General features: G+C 36.8%; 1 protein-coding gene across 8 annotated transcripts in view; it reads right to left on the bottom strand.

Annotated features, from left to right (window-relative positions):
- Positions 1-17,445, bottom strand: part of DLG2 (discs large MAGUK scaffold protein 2) — a 994,479-nt gene that overhangs the window by 257,549 nt on the left and 719,485 nt on the right. For all 8 annotated transcript variants that reach the window (XM_063394414.1, XM_063394410.1, XM_063394417.1 and 5 more), the window contains 3 exons: positions 14,487-14,623; positions 5,525-5,669; positions 2,237-2,378 (listed from right to left, as the gene is read on the bottom strand). In XM_063394414.1, coding sequence (XP_063250484.1) covers positions 2,237-2,378; positions 5,525-5,669; positions 14,487-14,623 — 424 coding nt within the window. The remainder of the gene's footprint in view (positions 1-2,236; positions 2,379-5,524; positions 5,670-14,486; positions 14,624-17,445) is intronic.

Here is a 17,445-nt window from a genome sequence, read left to right as displayed (position 1 = left end):
GCCCCACTTGAATTAATAGGCAATAATTAGATACATAGACATTAAAAAAAAAATCTCAGCAGCATTTAAGGGTTAAGCGGTTTGGTTTTTAAGGTCAGAGCTTCTCAGTCATTGTAGTCAGAGAAGAAAACTGGTCTTTGTCTCTTGCTTGGGTGTCTCTCAGATGTATGTATGTGTCCAGTGAGGAAATGCAATGGCAAGAAGAGTCTTACGACTCTGTTTTCTCTTTGTGCTTTTGTTTCCTGATGTAGCATATTGACTGTTACCACTCATAAAATGAAGCTCATAACAGCCTCCTCCTTTTCAATAGGTCAGAGCTAACACTTGTTCAGAAATACAGGATTTCCATCTGATTTGTGCTGTGGCATTCAGAGCCTGCTCCCATCACTTGACACCCTTATTTCTGCTGCTGCCACACGCCTGTCACAGAAGGTCACACTCGCAGAGTCAGCAGCTCCTGCCAATAGCGCCAATGCCACAAGAAGACTTTGGATACCAGACCCTCATTAGGCAACACGTTAATTTGGAAATCCAGACAGGAAAAAGAACACAGGAGTGGAGTATCACACACTAAATAGAGCTTCTCTGGGGATTCATGTTTTTCCCTCCAAATAATACAAAGTGGACATTGGTGTGAATACCTCAGACGAGAAACAGACTGTCAGTATTTCATTTTTCTCTCATGAGCTAAACCAGCACAACTAACTTATTTTAAAACATTCTAAAAATATCAGCATAGGAATGCATCTTTCTTCCTTAAAAAAAAAGGACAAAAGCACATCCTAATTCATTTCAATACATATCCTGCATGGTTCCTTGTAGGTTTTCTACTGGATACCTGCTAAACTATTGGGCTAAGAGTGTCACTGCCTTCCCTTCTATACTGTTTTTGTTTTTTTGGTTTTTTTTTTTTTTTTTTTTTTTTTTTTTTTTTTTTCTTTTTTTTTTTCCCAGAAGTAACTAGAAAGTTAAAGCCAGCTACATGAACACAAAGAAACAGGACTAAAAACACTTCTTTGTCACCTTACAAACCTTCTAACTGTTTAAATGGTCTTTTCATTGCCAGGACAGCTTATCTCCCTTTTTAGAATTAATCTCTTCGCTTTCTGTGACTTTCTGATATCCTTAGCTATTATTTACTTTTAAGGCTGCAGGTATTTTGCTGGTTTTAAACTTCTCTAACTCTTTCTCAGTAATAGTGGTGCTGACACCTCATTATAGAAGAAGAAAATTCAGCCATATTCTTCTATATATATTCTATATGTACAAAAGACAATTCAAGCTTATTGACAAAACCTTCATTGTTGCAACCCAGGTATTTTAATACTGATATTCACCCTGTACATGGGTATTTGAGAAATTATGAGATCATTATTAGGTCAGGTAAAAACATAGCTGCAGATTTAAAAAAAATCAATGTTTTAACTGTTAATTAAAATTGCAACTTCTTGGAACCATTTGGAGAAAATCCATCCTAACAGAATGTCTAATAAGTTGAAGGAAATCAATTCGAGCTTCGCATTCTCAATCAAAACAAAAGGGAAACTCTTTTAACCAGAGAGGGAAGAAAGGTGTGGTTTCCGCACATTTATGTCCTGATTAAACACTGTATCATGATTTAGTTACTCTGAATCTGTGTGATCCAACAAGTTAAGCTGCTTGAGATAGTAATCGCATGCAACAAGAAAAATTAAATGCAAATTAGTGGGTTATGAAGCTGATGAATACATAAGTGGGTGAGATTCTTTCACTTGTAAGACACAGCAAGTCAGGTTAGAGGATGAGAACAGCCCCCTCCCAGCACAAAAAAAATTTATATATATATATATATATATATATATATATAGTTTCTCATTTTCTGTGGCACTAGACATTATAATGAGGGCTCATTTTCCAAACTGAACAACTCCTAGGTGAATGGTAGTGCTCTTCAAACAAAAAGATAAATACACACTATCTCATCAGTGACATTCAGTGTTCATCTAAAGGCATAAAAGAACCCTCCCAGCATTTTCCTGTGTGTCTCTTCTACCTTGAAATTAACTACATACATACAATTCTGCTACTGTACTTCCATACAGTAGTCACAATTCTTTGGGGATTATTAAAAAAATAAAACCAGAAAAGGCTGAATAGAAATGTACAGCATACTGTATTCTATTTGAGATGCACTGAATGCTTAACTTAGGTCCTTTACAATTGCATGAAAGGCAACAAATAAAGAGAAGCATCTGACCTGGTGTAGTCGTCCTCCACAAGCATGTGCTTTGGAATGGGTGAGTATCTTCCTGGTGAGATAGGCGCCAGGGATGTCTTGTACTCTAAAGTGCCATTGTTTCCAGAAGAGAGTATATGATTTTCCATTGGTGGAGAATAAGCTGATGGTAAAAATGAACATTTCTAGTAAGCAACTTTGATGTTTCATTAGATGACACAAGAACATCATTTTTTTGATTTAAGTACCAAGAACATGCTCAATGCTGTAAGATCAAAACAAACAATCCTAGCTTAAAATATAACAAGAAAGAATTAACAGCTGGGGTTTTACTGATAATAATAAAAATAATAATGATAATAGTGATAGTGATAGTAGTAGTAGTAGTAGTAGTAATGCTGGCTTATTTGGAAGGAATTAATTCTTTAGAGGATCTTAAGTTCCTAAAGAGGGAGCCTGAATAGGTCTGCTCTTTGGGAGACAGGAAAAATTTTCTTCACTTAGGACTAACTTGCAGAAGGACATGCAATTAGGAAAGAATGAGATTAAAAGCACTCTTTTTGGCTCCAGCGTGCAGTAAAGGGAGTAATACAGCAAGAACTCAATGCAGGATAAGAGCAGGAATTTTATGTGTGGCAAGAATTACGTACACATTCAAAGCTGTGATCTACTAAAGGTGCCCAAATCCCCAGTATAATTGAAATTTCAGTACCAACATAGATGGCATTTAGACCACAGTAAATCCGTATACTTAAAAAAGAAAATGGATGCAAATCACTTACACTTTAATGGTTAATGATGAAAGTTATAATATTGTATTGTCTCTTTATATATAGGGTTTGCAGGTTTTGTTGTTTGTGTGCTTTTTGCTATTCTGAAGTGATCTGGGACATTTGTGACTAGGGAGATGCAGTAATAGTTATATTCTAGCTCTAGTTAATCTAATTAGAAAAAGAAAGGATAAATAGGAAAAGCCACGTTACATGCTTCTGCAATGAGCTGTGATTAATTTTCTCATGAGAAGAAGACAGCTAAACTTTCTAGTATTAGTCTCAGTCTTTTTTTTCAGATGCTGAGATACAGAATGCTTCAAAGCAGAATCTCTCTACAGGGAAGGGCCATTAAGCATTCTGAAATGCTCTGAACATGTAGGTATAATGAAAGGTTCCCTGAGGATAAATGAATCTGTAAGCACCAACAGCTTGGGAAGGGCTACTGCAAATCTTTTCAACCTTTACTCTCCCGCTGGAATTGGTTCTGTCTTCTCATATGCTGCTGATCTATAATCTGACATAATAAAACACACTGTTTTAAAACTAAAAAATTATTATTTTGAAAGTATTATAAAGCTGGAGATGGGATATGGATGTCTATAGCATTTTTACTTCCTGGGCTTTGCTAAGATGCAGACCAGGCTGCTACTGAACAACATGATTGCCATCTGTCGTAACATTTGCTAACCAAACAGGCATCCTCAGCATGGCTGAGCATACCACTGACATGCATGTTACAAAAGCTCCCCTTCTGTTTTCATGGAGCAGACTGAATAAGGAGGATTTAGGATATTTAGCTTGTCCCTCAATGTTGTCAGTCCACAATAGTAACTCTGAAAAGTGCAGAAAAATTTAAATCCTTAGCATTTACTGCCCTTTTCCCCACCCTTAGTTTGCCTTCAGTGCCCACAGAATTATTAGCAGGAAATCAAGATGGGTATGGATCGACTGCTGAAGATCTTGTCAAAAATTCCATTTCCATCCAGTTGCTAGATGGTGCAGCTGGTCCCTGTTGGTAGTTGAGCCCAAAGCAGACAGTTTTTAATGAACAACCAACGAAGAAAGGGAGTTTTCAGTAATGAACTGTTTAGACCAACAGGCACCAGGGGCCTAGAGAGTGCAGTTGAAATGTTGAGATTGCTGTGAATGACAAGGGAATGGAAATGCCTGGGTATGGACACCAGGAGGACTGGTACAAGATTATGGCATGTATCGATAAAGCTAGATTCACCAATAAGTCATCAATAGTCAGTATAATTACATGCAACTTGCCAGGAAAGCCTACACCCAAACTAAAACAAATATTCAAGCCATTGAATGGTGATGGTGGTGGGAGACAAAGACTAGGTTGGAGCCTAGGACACTCAAATAAGGAGACAGCAGAGATGTGAGTAAATCCTACAGACATGCATAGTAGGGACAGATGGCAGAGGTAGAAGATCCTTATTGCTGTCATCTCCTTAGGAGTACAAAAGCACTCTAGCAAGGAGGCTGTCAACATAAAATACGTATATATACGATAAGGACTCCTCAGCCAGCCACCAAGCCTTGTACATAGTCACCCCACGGAGTCCTGGGGATGCACCTGGATGCACATCTTTCCACCTGAGTGCTGGACATCTGCCTAGATATTTTTGAGTGCAAGGATACAACAGCCTGGTTGAAATCAGTTTGTTTTAAAATGAGGATATCCTCCCTTCCTATGGGATATTTATCACTGAGTTTTACAATACTATTTAAACAAATTTTCCTACAACAGAGTGTGCATTGAATGCAAGGACAAATGAATGTGCATTGAATGCTTGGTCCTCTGCAAAAAGAAAATCCAGTTGAACATGTATAAAGTGAATGGATAGACTGAGAATAAAGCAAAGTGCCATCCCTGGAAGTGCTCAAGGCCAAGCTGGATGTGGCTCTGAGCAACCTGGTCTAGTGGAAGGTGTTCCTGCCCATGGCAGGGGGACTTTATCCAGATGGTCTTTAAGGTCCCTGCCAACCCAAGCCATTTTGTGACTTTGCAAATTGGATATCCACAGAAAATAGGTAAAGTTTTGTAAGTAGAGCAGCGATTTTTAAATTTCAGTAGAATAGTTTATTCAAATATGAGATATATTTGCCTCAGGCTTCTACTAAGTTTGTACAAGATGGCTTGCTGCTTGTTCCAATTTTTTCAGTGGACAGAGGACTCCAGGCTACAAATCTAATCATATTTCAAAATGCATTTACATATACTTACTGCTGTAATCTTCACGAGAGTTACATTTCAGTCTGATCACCTGGACAACAGCTAATTGGAGCAAGCACAGCTGTATATCTTCTACATTGCTACTTCTGCTGCAAAAATACTTCAGCAGAGTTATATTATTTGCAATATTTCTTGAGAGTAGCATACTTCGGTGGCAATAAACATTCCATTTTCTAGCCTTCCAAGCTATTTCATAAACTTTAATGGGCTACTTTGAACAAGCTATGAAAAAATACAATCATCTGACAAACTGAAATATCTCTTGTACAATAAGTTGCAGAAGTCACTTACAGTGAGTAATATCTGGTGGGCCATATGGATCTGTCATGTAAATGGTGGTGGGCTTTCCAACTTTCAGATACACTACATCTGATGTGTTCTTCAGTATTGCTACTGCCTCTTCATGGGTGACTTCTTCTAAACTGTAATTATTTACCTTAAAGGAGAAATGAGAAACGTGAGTTGAAATGCAGAAACAGGCACAAAAATGACACATCCTTGCAGTTTTCAAAATGTTTGGACCACTGCTGTAAACGAGGAGTGCTAAAGATTATAGAAGCAATACCGCTGCAGGGTAGAAAACAGTTTTCTCAGCACATGCATATCCAAAGACTGATGTAGTAATATTGATACACAGAATCAAAAACGGTTAAGAAGAGGCTTGGTTTTGACAGCAGAAAAGTCCATTGTGATGTCCTGCAACTGGTATAATCACCAATAATAAATTAATAGCATCACATCAGTTACAGAAACTGTCTACATTATTTGACCTAACAAAATAAACTTCCTGATTCATCTCTTAGCCTCCATAGCTGGGACCTCAGAAATACCCAACACACCCGACTCTTTCCATCACTGATACAATACTGACCATTGAAATAAGGAGAGGTAAAAAATAGCATATAGAATACCCATGAGGTGCAGGAATTTTAAAAGGACCGTTCAGGATGGGGAAAAGGTATTTTTCATTGCGAAAGTTTGTCAGTTTTCTGAAAGAACAGGGAAAAGACATTGAAAAAGTAACAGAATGTAGTACTAGGTCTATGCTTTTTAGAAAAGAAAAACAGTCAAGCAAGGATAAGAGTAGAAGACTACAGATAAAATAGGGAAGGAAATGGTGGCAGTAAGCTGTGCCTATTTATGCTTTACTCCCACACAAAGAAAATCAAAAGAAAAGTATCAGAAGTGGTTTATTGTAGAGGCATATAAAATTTATTCACATATAAATCCACTGTATTACCAGAAGGCCAACGATAGGTTGTCCTCCTAGAAACAGAACCGTAAATAGTCCCTGCCACAAAATTTATAAACCTCCTGAATGGAGAAATTATAGGATAGGGGAAAAGAGTAAAGGGTGTAGATCCAGGTTTCAGGCGTGTGGCATAAGACAAGAGAAAGAACAGAATCACAGAACACATGGAGCTGGAAGGGAGCCATGTGGATCCTTGAGTCCAGCTCCCCGCTCGTCACAGTTCTGCCTGAAACTGAACCTTGTGACTGAAAGCATCGTCCAGCTGCTCCTTGAACTCTGGCATTTCATCAGCACCAAGAAAAAAGGATTGCTATTGGACAGTATTGCTGAATGTAAGGATTCTGTCTAAACCTTTTTCCTTGAACAATTCTCAGGTTTGGTTTTAAGGGTAATTAGAAGAGACAATGGCAGGTATATTACGATAATTTGACAGGAAGAGCAGTAATAGAAAGTAACACTCAGAAGGGAGCTGCTGACAAGGTATACTGTATTTTGACAGGTCTTCTCTTTAATTAAAAATCTTATACCTAACTTCTATAAATTTCTATATCTTTCTTTATTATGAAGAGCAATAACTTATGAAAGGGCAAAATTAACAAATAAATTTCCTAAGTTAATAGGCTGGTAGGAAGAAGTGACTGAAATGATGCCTTTCTTGTTTATGTATTTCAAACCTGCCAGACACTTCAGATTCACACATTTTAGAAAGATGACTACAAGGTTATCCTTTACCTCTTCTCCTTCCCACGCTATCTGTACATTGTATCTACCTTCTTGTGTTTCATCCTGTTTTTTGAAGTAGAGAAAATCTCATATAACCCCACCCACTATACAGCTGCTGTAAGAAAACGTTCTCAGTCAAAAAAAACACACACAAAATGAAATATCTTAGAACTGTCTGGGCTTTGACTTTTTGGTCTTTTTAGAAGTAAATAAACACAATTATGACACAAATTGACTTGATGTAACTTTTTATCCAAAGGTGTTAATTTCTGGATTTTGTTGGGGTTTTTTTTAGTAAACCTAGCTGATAGAAAAACCATCACAAGATACTAGGATGTCACAGTTGTGCAGTAAAGAAAACAAAAAGCCATTTTAGAAACAGAAAGTAAAGCATGATACATAGAAACAAGATACATTTGATACAGCAGGTCCTGCATCTTCTCTCTGACAATAACATTATGGGACAGGCATTTTAGCAACAGTGTACAAATTACTGAAATCTGGGAGTTAAGACTTAAGGAGTTCAAGCAATTCTAAACTAAGATTTAATGCCTATGCAGTTCAGCTTTATGTTTCTGTTCATACACTTAAAGATCCTTGAGGTCATGGCAAAGGTTATATAAAATAATTTTGTCCTGGACTGCTTAGTTCTCAGTAAAGAAATAAAGAAAGACTCAATGTACATCTAGAGAAAACAAACAGACTTGTTGATTCATTTACAAAAACAAAGATCCTCAATGATGCCATAAGGTCTCTTTTAAGTGGGAGCTCTTTGAAGAGATCAGATCACCTTCCTTAGTCATTTGTCAACACCAGCTTAGACTTGCACTTCCAGGTTTCCTTCAGAAGACAGTCCTTGCTTTAGATCTGCAATTCCTATTAATAATCCTATGTGTACCTATCAATATATTTTCTACTTTTTGACCATAAAACAATGATCACAAATAAAGACATCTGTATGTATTCTGATATACAAAAAACTTGACTACTCAGAAGAATTCTATTGTTCAGCCCCCTAGGTATTATTGTAAGATGACTGTAGTATGTAATCTTTTCCATAGGGGAATCTCTGGACATCATTCCTTAAAACATTGCACAGAGATAATAATAGGAAATACGATGTTGTTGTTTACTTTTATGTTGAGATTCATGCCAAGAGAGATTATTTCTGAAGCTATTTCTGACATAAAAGAAGCCTATCTTAACAGAATTGTAAGTACTAAATCTGGCTTTTTTGGTGGTTTGGCCCAATAAATGCATCATAGCAAAGCTTTACGTCCTCCTGTAGAGATACCATCATATATATTTGCATATAGCTTGCAAATAAAGGATTGAGTTAGAGGTAAAGAAGATGAAGAGTGGGAGATGCACACAAAGTAAGAAATCAAAATGTATATAGCATGCAATCCTCTGAGAGGCTGAATTTTAGTGCAGAAGGGCTGACTTAATTCTGAGTGGGTAGAATGGGTACTGCATGACAACTTTCTGGATCTAAGAAGCCAATTTAAGTAGCAATTAATTAAGGAGAAAAAATCCCTTAAGGCAAATGCTAAGAAGGATCTTTATCTGAATGGTCAGTTTAGTCACAAAGTTGTATATGTGAGACAAAAAATGCTGTGACAGGAACCAAAGAAGAGGAGTCAGAAAGAAAAAAGGCATGGAATAAGTGGGGCTTTTCTAATGGGAAAAGTTCCATGCAGTGAAAATTTAAAAGTGCAAACAGCATCTGAAGGACAAAAAAAAAATAGGAAAGCTTTTTCTTTAAATAGGAAGTATGTGATGTAAGTCATACTAACAGCACAACAAACCAATAAGGGAAAGAAATAAAATAGCAGTAGAGAAGGAAATTCAAGATAGAAGTCCAATCAAAGAAGATATTTGAGTGAGGGGGAAATCAATAAGAAATGATGCCAAAGAGACATAAAAAGACTGGTTTTTTGGTGGTGTTTGTTTTTTTTTTTTTTTTTTGTTTTGTTTTGTTTTGTTTGTTGTTGTATTTTATTTTGTGGGTGTGTTTTGTTTGTTTGTTGGGGATTTTTTGTGTTTATTTTTGGTTTTTTGGGGGTTTTTGTTTGTTTGTTTGTGTGGTTGTTTTTTTTGGGTTTTTTTTTGTGTTTTTTTTTTTTTTTTTTTTTTTTTTTTTGTTAGTTAGTTTGTTTGATTTTTTTTTGTTTTGTTTTGTTTTGTTTTATTTTGTTTTGTTTTTCCTAAATAGCATAATCAGGGCAATGAAGTATAAACCTAAGCAATAATGTTTTATTTGGAAGTTTTCCATTTTCCTAGATTCATACTGAAAATCAAAAGCCCCAAAAAGCAGCTAGAAAATCTTTGAATCCCCAAAATGACTGTACAAGTGCTCTAAAGAATAATTTCATTCAGAACAATGTAAGCTGATATGAGAAAAAGAGCTCCAGAGGAATAAGTCTGTCTTATTTAATTTTCCTTTTGAAAGGGGATTCGTTCATTTCCTCTATTGATTTAGGCTAAGAAAGATTTGATTCACTCAGTGAATGAGACAAAGGGGTGATCTTTACCTTGCCAGTGGTAATGTTTGCTTTTCTGTATCTTCAGCTTTTCATTCAGACAGTGGATTTTCCTGGCTGAACATTTGCCAGTAAACACCTACAACCTGCCTGCTAGAACACTGATGGCCTTTTTCAAAACTCTCTGACTTAGAAGGCTGCAAAAAGTGAAATGCTTTCTAGTGATGAAGACTAGTCATTGGTACAAAGGACATAAATCTGTACTCATTAACTAAATAATAACAATGTCATGGACTTGTGAGTTAGTTGCACAAGTGCTGGGCTGTTTTCTGAAAGATGATCCCACATAGACAGACAAATTCACTTTAAAAGAACACCTCTGACCACAACCAAACACTAATCTCGATCCATCTCGAATTCCATGCTCTGATTTTATGCACTTTAATGCAAACGTGATCCTGCATTCATACACAATCTGAAAAACACACACACTGGTAGGAGACCCTATAAGGAACACATCAACAATTGCACAATCACAACCCCATGCAGTCCTCTGAAATTACCAGAAAAAAACTCTCTTTTTTTCAGATAGGAAGCATGAATTTCTGAAAAGGAAAGTGACTCCTTAACTCCTGTTTCTTCCTTCTGTTTTCATCAAGAAAACAGAATTAAATTAAATCTCTTGTTATACAGTCACTGATCTCTGTGACTACATGGGCCAAGAAGCAACAGGATACAGACCAAACTTGAAAGGGTATTTTGGCATATGAGATATATTTTAGAAAAGATAATAGTTATAAAAAGATAAATAATAACTTAAATTTTCCTTTAAACCCTAATTGTTTTTGCATTTTCCCTGAAAAATGCCTTGTTTCTAGCAATTAGTCTTATTATGTACTTGTAAAAAACTAGTACCAATTTTATATTGATTTCTCATTTATTCATTCCGTAGATAAAAAATTTGTCCAAAGTAGGATGATGGTAAGAGATTAAAAAAAGGTAATTATTATCTGAGCTGTAACAACTGAAACAATTTTTCAGCTTCTTCTGATCATCATTAGCAGTGACCTTGAAGAGGTGAGATGTGCATCATGTTTGGAGGTGATGCTTCATTTCACTGTGAGATACTCAAAGGCAGGGCTGCCACAGCCTGGAAGAAGGGCTTGAAGAAGACTTTATGATGTTCAGGAGGAGGAAAACAGTAAATCCTTCCCCTGGCATAAGCTAACTCCTGTCAACAGCATAGGCTGAGCACTGACAGCCTGGCAGCATCTCCATGGAAAAGTGCTTGGGGCTCCTGATGGATGGCAAGCTGGGCATGAGCCAGCTGTGTGTCCTGGCAGCAAAGAGGACAAGAGCATCCTGGGCTGGATGAACAGGAGCAGAGGCTGGAGAACAAGCAAAGGATTATTCCCCAACAGTTCACACTCATTAGCCTGTAAATGGAAACTGTGTTCAGTTTTGTTTCCTGCACTACAGGAAAAATAACAAAAGGATACAAGTTGAGAGGTGTGCTACTGGGATGGTTGGGGATGGAAAGCTGACCTGCTGAGGAGAAAATGGGGGATCTTGGCATTTTCAGCCTGGAGAAGGGGTTCCTCTGAAGACAACTAATAACAGATCTCCAGTGCTTGTGGGAAGATCATCGAAGCAAAGCTAAGCTTTTCAGAGTCACATGGGGTAACGGGATGAGTGACAGCAGGCAGATGTTGAAACAAGAGAGGGTCAAACAGGTTATCAGAAGTATTTTCCTCAGGAGGACAGCTGAGCTGTGGAAGAGGTTCCCTAGAAAGGGTCTGCAACCTCCATCCTTGGAGATTTTTGAGATGCAATTGGATAAATCCCTGAGCAACCTTGTCTGGCCCTGTACCTTGCCCTGAATTACCACGGTGGTCTGTGATGCTCTGTATGTGGTTTACTTGTGCTCCCTTCCACTGCAGAGAGAAGCTGCCACCCACTGCAGTGGGATTCCCACCGCTGGCATTACCACCACAGGAAGGAGACATTACCACAGGAATTACCACCAGAACACAGTGAGGGAGTATTTTTCTCCGAGCTGTAAGTCTTCAGAGAAGAGCTCTGGTCTTTTTCTTTCATACACACCTAGAAAAACTATTAAGTTTTTGGTTAAAACACTCATGCTTTCACCAGTAATTTTCCAAAGAGGTACCTCGGGATACTCTTACAATGGAGCATTTTCCTGTGCAAGTGCTCAGGTTAATAAGTCTTCAGTGCAGGCTTAGTGCCACAGAAACATAACTGCAAAACATGCCCTTGTACAGATTTCACAATAATCACAATGTGTTATTTATATAATACATCTTCTGAAATGCTTAACACACTATGTGCAATCTGCATTTAGTAATAGCAGGATCATCAAGCTGCAAAATGCTCAGGTGGCCCCTTATTGTCTTACATTTCAATATTAGTTTTTATTTTGGATCTACACTTTCATTACATCTTAAATTATATTAATTTGATTTGCAATTTCTTTGGGATCTGACAACATTTCACCCAAAATTATAAGAACACAGATATAAAAATTAAGAAAGCTCTCTAGCAGCTTCTGGGAATTCTAGAAGGATGACAAATTCTTTTGAATTCTAGGGAGAATGACGGAAAAAACCAAAGATCAAGAAAAGATGCACTACTGAGAAGCAAAAAGCAAAAAAGGAGGAACAGTTCAAATGTATAATCAATAAGAAATCAGAAGCAGAAGTAGGACTGTATAGATGACAAGGGTAATATTGTGTTGAAAGGGTAATATTGTGTTGAAACACTGCCAAAAGAAAGTAATTAATTTTTTCACTCACTACTCATAAAGGAACATGAAGTTAATGCCATGAACGGACAGAAAATTCACAAATTAGGACAGAAAAATACTGAAGGTACAGAAGTTATAAACAAACCAGGGTCTTGTTGAAGAGAACTAAGGAACATGTCTGCAATCTGCATGAATTTTAGAAACAGATTTTGATCTTGTAAACATATCTCCAAATATGTAATGATTAAGGTATACAAAGAGTAAGCTGACTAGTATTTTCTCATGCAACAATGAAAAGCTTGGTCTGGAAGTCTACAACGAGAGGAAAGCAATACTTGGAATGATTTTTTTTTTTTGCTCATTTTACATGCAGTGATAAAAGGAGACAACCCTTAGTAAAGAAACAGTCCAGACTGAACAGAAAGAAGAACAAAGATGTCAGACATAATGCAAATGATCTCTGCTCGTTTTCAGAAGTATAAACTCGTCACAATGAAGAAACATCTATATATGATTGCAGTGAATCACAGGTTGAAGGCTGAGATGCTTAATAGATTACACCTATAAAAATCTGAAAAGAATTAATTTATGCACCTTAGTATATAAAATATTTCTATGTAAATCAATTCTGATCCAATTACACTGGAGAGGGTGAATTTGGGGAGTTTGAACCTATTTGATTTCTTTATATATATATATGTATATTTACTACCTCATGTGACCTGGAAGAAATTAAGAGTAAACTAACAGAAAATTGTAGATAACACAAAAACTGCAAGGAATTCTCGAGTAAAAAGCAACAAACAACAGTTGAACAGAAGCAGATTTGCAACAATTTGCAAAATAACTAAAGTGCAAATTTGGCAAATAAAAATATACATTTCTGCACCAAAATAAGGCAAAACTTCATTATCCAACAGTGACTTGAATTTCACTATGCTGAGATTGTGCAAAGAAAAAATGCTGAAGAAAATTTCTAGTTTTATTTTGCTCTGGTTTTGCTAACACCAGTTGATCCTTAAGCTGTTTTATCTACCCATTTGGGTTAATTAGAAAAGACAAAGAGTCAGCAACCCAGCAACCAAGTGCCTTTCCAGTTCTGTTTAGTAATACGTATAAAATTAATGGTCATCTTCATATGTGACTTGAACTGAGTGTCCCTAGCCAAATAAAGAAAACCTCAATTAGGCACAACTTCACAGGCCACAAAAAAGGTCGAGGCAATTTTTTACTGTTCAAATATCACATCACAAAACAGGGCTAATGCAGTACAAGTTCCTTTTCATTGCACTTATTTAAAAAATATTTCTCTAGCTGCTGAAATATATGCAAATATATTGACATGAATACAACTTGACATGGATTATCTTGTGCTGACTCACCAGGGTCAGGATTTCCCCCTCAGTGTAGAATTAAACAAACTCTGTGAGTGGGAAAGCATTATAAGAAACAATGAACCAGCATGGCACACAGCAGGAAGAATTTCCTGAATTGAGTTCCACCAGAAGAATACACTTCCTCAAGGGAAAATGTGGAAAATGTTTGGGGTTTTTTAATGTCTACGTGGAACATATACATAAAGCATTCCTGCAGGTACTGAAATGTAGGTAGTCAATGACAGTTGCTGCATGGGAGTCAGTTACTGGCATGTTTTGACACCTTTCAAATTGCTTACAACAAACAGTAGAATCAGTACTACCTTAACAAACAGTTTGTCTAAAATCTCTTAAGTTTTATGGAGCATTTTGACTTGTTATGCTTATCTGCATACTACATTTATTCTCTTCTCCATAAAAGGTTTGTCAATGTAATATAACACACTGCCTCCATAAAATGTTGGTTTTCCAGAGGAATGGTTTTTTTACTTCAGTCTCAGAAATATATAACAAAAATGGAAAAAATGAGGACGATAGAAATCTAATTATTATACCAGTTGTTTTGGTTACCTCCAGAAAGATGCTTTGTGATTGAAAGTCCTTATATGAAATAATTTTCAGCTAAATAAATGGGATTTAAATTTGTCATACTTACCATAAGAAGTCTATCTCCAACCTGCAATCTCCCATCTTTTTGTGCAGCTCCCCCATCAATAATCTTGGTGACATAAATGCTGTTGTCTCCGGGGATGTGTTGGTTTCCCACCCCTCCTGCAATACTGAATCCTAGACCTGGAAAAGATATTGCAAACAAAACATTAGCAATACAACATATGGCATAAAGAGAAGTGGAAGAGTAGCATATACAATGAAAATTTTGAGTATTTTTTACAGAAGTACAAATAACATACTCTTTCACATTCCCTGAAAGGTCAGGAACTAAAGTAAGGAAATTCTTTGCAATTTACGATAACAGAAAGCTAGAGACAAAAATAATTGAACCAGTGATGATTCCACACACCCTCCTCACTGGGGTTCAGTGAGGCCTACATCAAGAAGTTATGGCTCAGCTTTCCACGACCAGCATTAAAACACTGAAACTTGGAATCTGTTTTGTTAAATTTCACTATAAAATACATCAACATCTTTAAGAACAAAATGAAAGGCATTCTGATTGTCCACACAATTTGAAAAATACTTGGAGAGCTCTAGCACGGGTTTTGCAAGTTCATGTAGTACCACAGTGAAGGGTGGGTGAAAGTAAAACAGAAAGGTGTAGATATTTGATTTAAACTGGGGGCGTTTTTTTTCTAGGACACAAATCTGTGGCTATGGATACATAAAAAAGGAAAGCAATAGTCCTCTGTAAATGTGTAACTTCTATTCAGTGATCTGTGAAATTCCTAGATAAATGCTCTAAGACCCAAACTTTGGAACAATATCAACAATACATGCCGATAAGTCAAGAAAAGGAAGGCAAAATAAAGAGATGTTGGGGGAAGAAAAAAAGATACTTTTCCCCTTATCCTATATTTCCTACTCTCTGACACATTGCACATACAAGCAAATCATTGCTTTAATTTTTAGGAACGTTTTTACCTCTCAATCAAAGAAAAGACAGAAATTACTGTGCTTGATTTCCATAAAAATTGACTTCATACAGCTAATTTTTCAGAGATTATGTAGCTAATGGGAACTTCCATCTGAACAGAGAAACTATTTCTGACAATAACCTGCTTAGGTTCTTGCTCCAGCTAGGGATTTTTCTTCTAATTGTACAGAAAAACAGTTATACCTATTTAGAGAGTAATCACTGGTTTTAGCTACGAAATCTATGCTTTTCATTCATTCCTAAAAGAAATATGTTGGTAATTCCTGTAGCCTGAGCAGTAAAATGCAGTAGTAAAAAGTGAGTTGCATTAAATCTGGCATTTCATCACAAACTCAAAAGGGAGACTGCTTGGGCAATAAAAATTAAGAGACAGTGTATATTTAATACACACAACATTTTTAGCAGCTGTATGAGTGCAGAGATAATGGGGGGGGTGTTGAGTGAATTAAATATTTTAATTTTTTTCCCTCTACATTATTTTCGTTTGATCATTATTTTAGCTTCAAAAAGATGTGAGGTCAGATACCATAATGGACTACTTAATGGATAGTGCCACACCAGTAAATTACAAAAAGAAACCTTTGAATTTATATCTCAAATTGAAACACTACTTCATTAATTGACTATTAACAATACACATGAAGTTAATTCAGAAGTATGAGGTAATTAAAATACAGCTTTATTGAATTTCCAGCTAAAGCTGGCAATGTCTCTTACTATTTATGTGCTACTGTCACTACAAGGATAAAAAGATTATGACTTTTTCAGCAGGGAATAATTTTTTCCTGTGACTGCTAACAAAAAAGAGAAAATATATTCTAATAAAACATTAAGAAGGAATTTTTCTTTAAAACACTAGTTATGGACAAGGAACAATGATTGCACAATATTTCTTGATGGCATTAATTATCAATTTGATCTAATCTGTATCAGCTTCTACCAGTAAAGATCTGAGAGTATTCTGGAATGCTGGTGGGAGCCAGTGAGGGGGGTAGACCTCAGCCAGACAGCTTGCTTCAGCTCCAGTGCTCACCTGGGGCATGGCCTTGGGAAGATTAGGCTGGGGTGCACATTGATCCCCTCCTGTCCTCTTCACTGACACCGTAAGCGTGTAAAGGGCGAGGTCAGATCTGCACACACGAATGGTCTGCGCTTTGCACAAAGTGGGTCCTAATGCAGCCTGCTCCTGCTGCAATTCAAGCAAGTAAGGGCCAAGATAATCACTTGAAACTCCTGCAGGGCAGGGTGAAGTGCTTGGCTCGCTGTTTGCATGGTTGCAGCACAATGGATGTATGAAACCCTAAAACAGAAGAGGACTAACACAGGCTACTCCCATTGGAAAAGTGAAGCTTACAATAACGAAAGGAGTAACTTCTTCTGCTACAGCCTACATATAATTTAGATGTGACACAATTTGGGGGGTACATTGTGTTTGTAAGCAAGGTCTGACTTTGGGCATCCAAAAAACCAGCAGTGATTATAGACAGGTTTAAAAGAGCAGAACAAGATGGGGTAGTACTGCGAGGAACAAAGGAAGGTGGGTAGGAATGAAAACTGGGGAAGAGAAAAATTTTCCATATCAATCAATAATGACTTAATTTCATTGCTTAATCATACTTGCCTTCCTAAAAAGATTTCTTAGAAAGAACAGCGAATGGAACAGCAGTCCATTTAATTTTATTGAAATGATTTCTGCTAATTGCTAGGGCACATGGAAAGTATACTACACAAAAACTTTTGGGTAGGATTCATATGGCCAAATGACATCAGATAACTATGCTAATCACTTATACTACCTGTGTGATAAATAAAATTCATTAAGAGCCTTTAAAGTATGATTCATCTCATCTCAGCAAGACATCTGAAAGAGATGAGGTGAATCACACCTTTGGTTTTTGAAAGGCTGGGATCTGGATGTGGGAAGAGGTGAGTGGGAAGATCAGTGCTATGAAAGTTGACAATCTGAGTTCATTTAGACTGAAGGTTTCTGTTTTAAGACTTC

Source organism: Prinia subflava, chromosome 3 (genome assembly GCF_021018805.1).
Source record: "Prinia subflava isolate CZ2003 ecotype Zambia chromosome 3, Cam_Psub_1.2, whole genome shotgun sequence".
NCBI classification, from domain to species: domain Eukaryota; kingdom Metazoa; phylum Chordata; class Aves; order Passeriformes; family Cisticolidae; genus Prinia; species Prinia subflava.
Note: the sequence above shows the minus strand (reverse complement) of the source record. Positions and strands in the feature narration are given on the sequence as shown.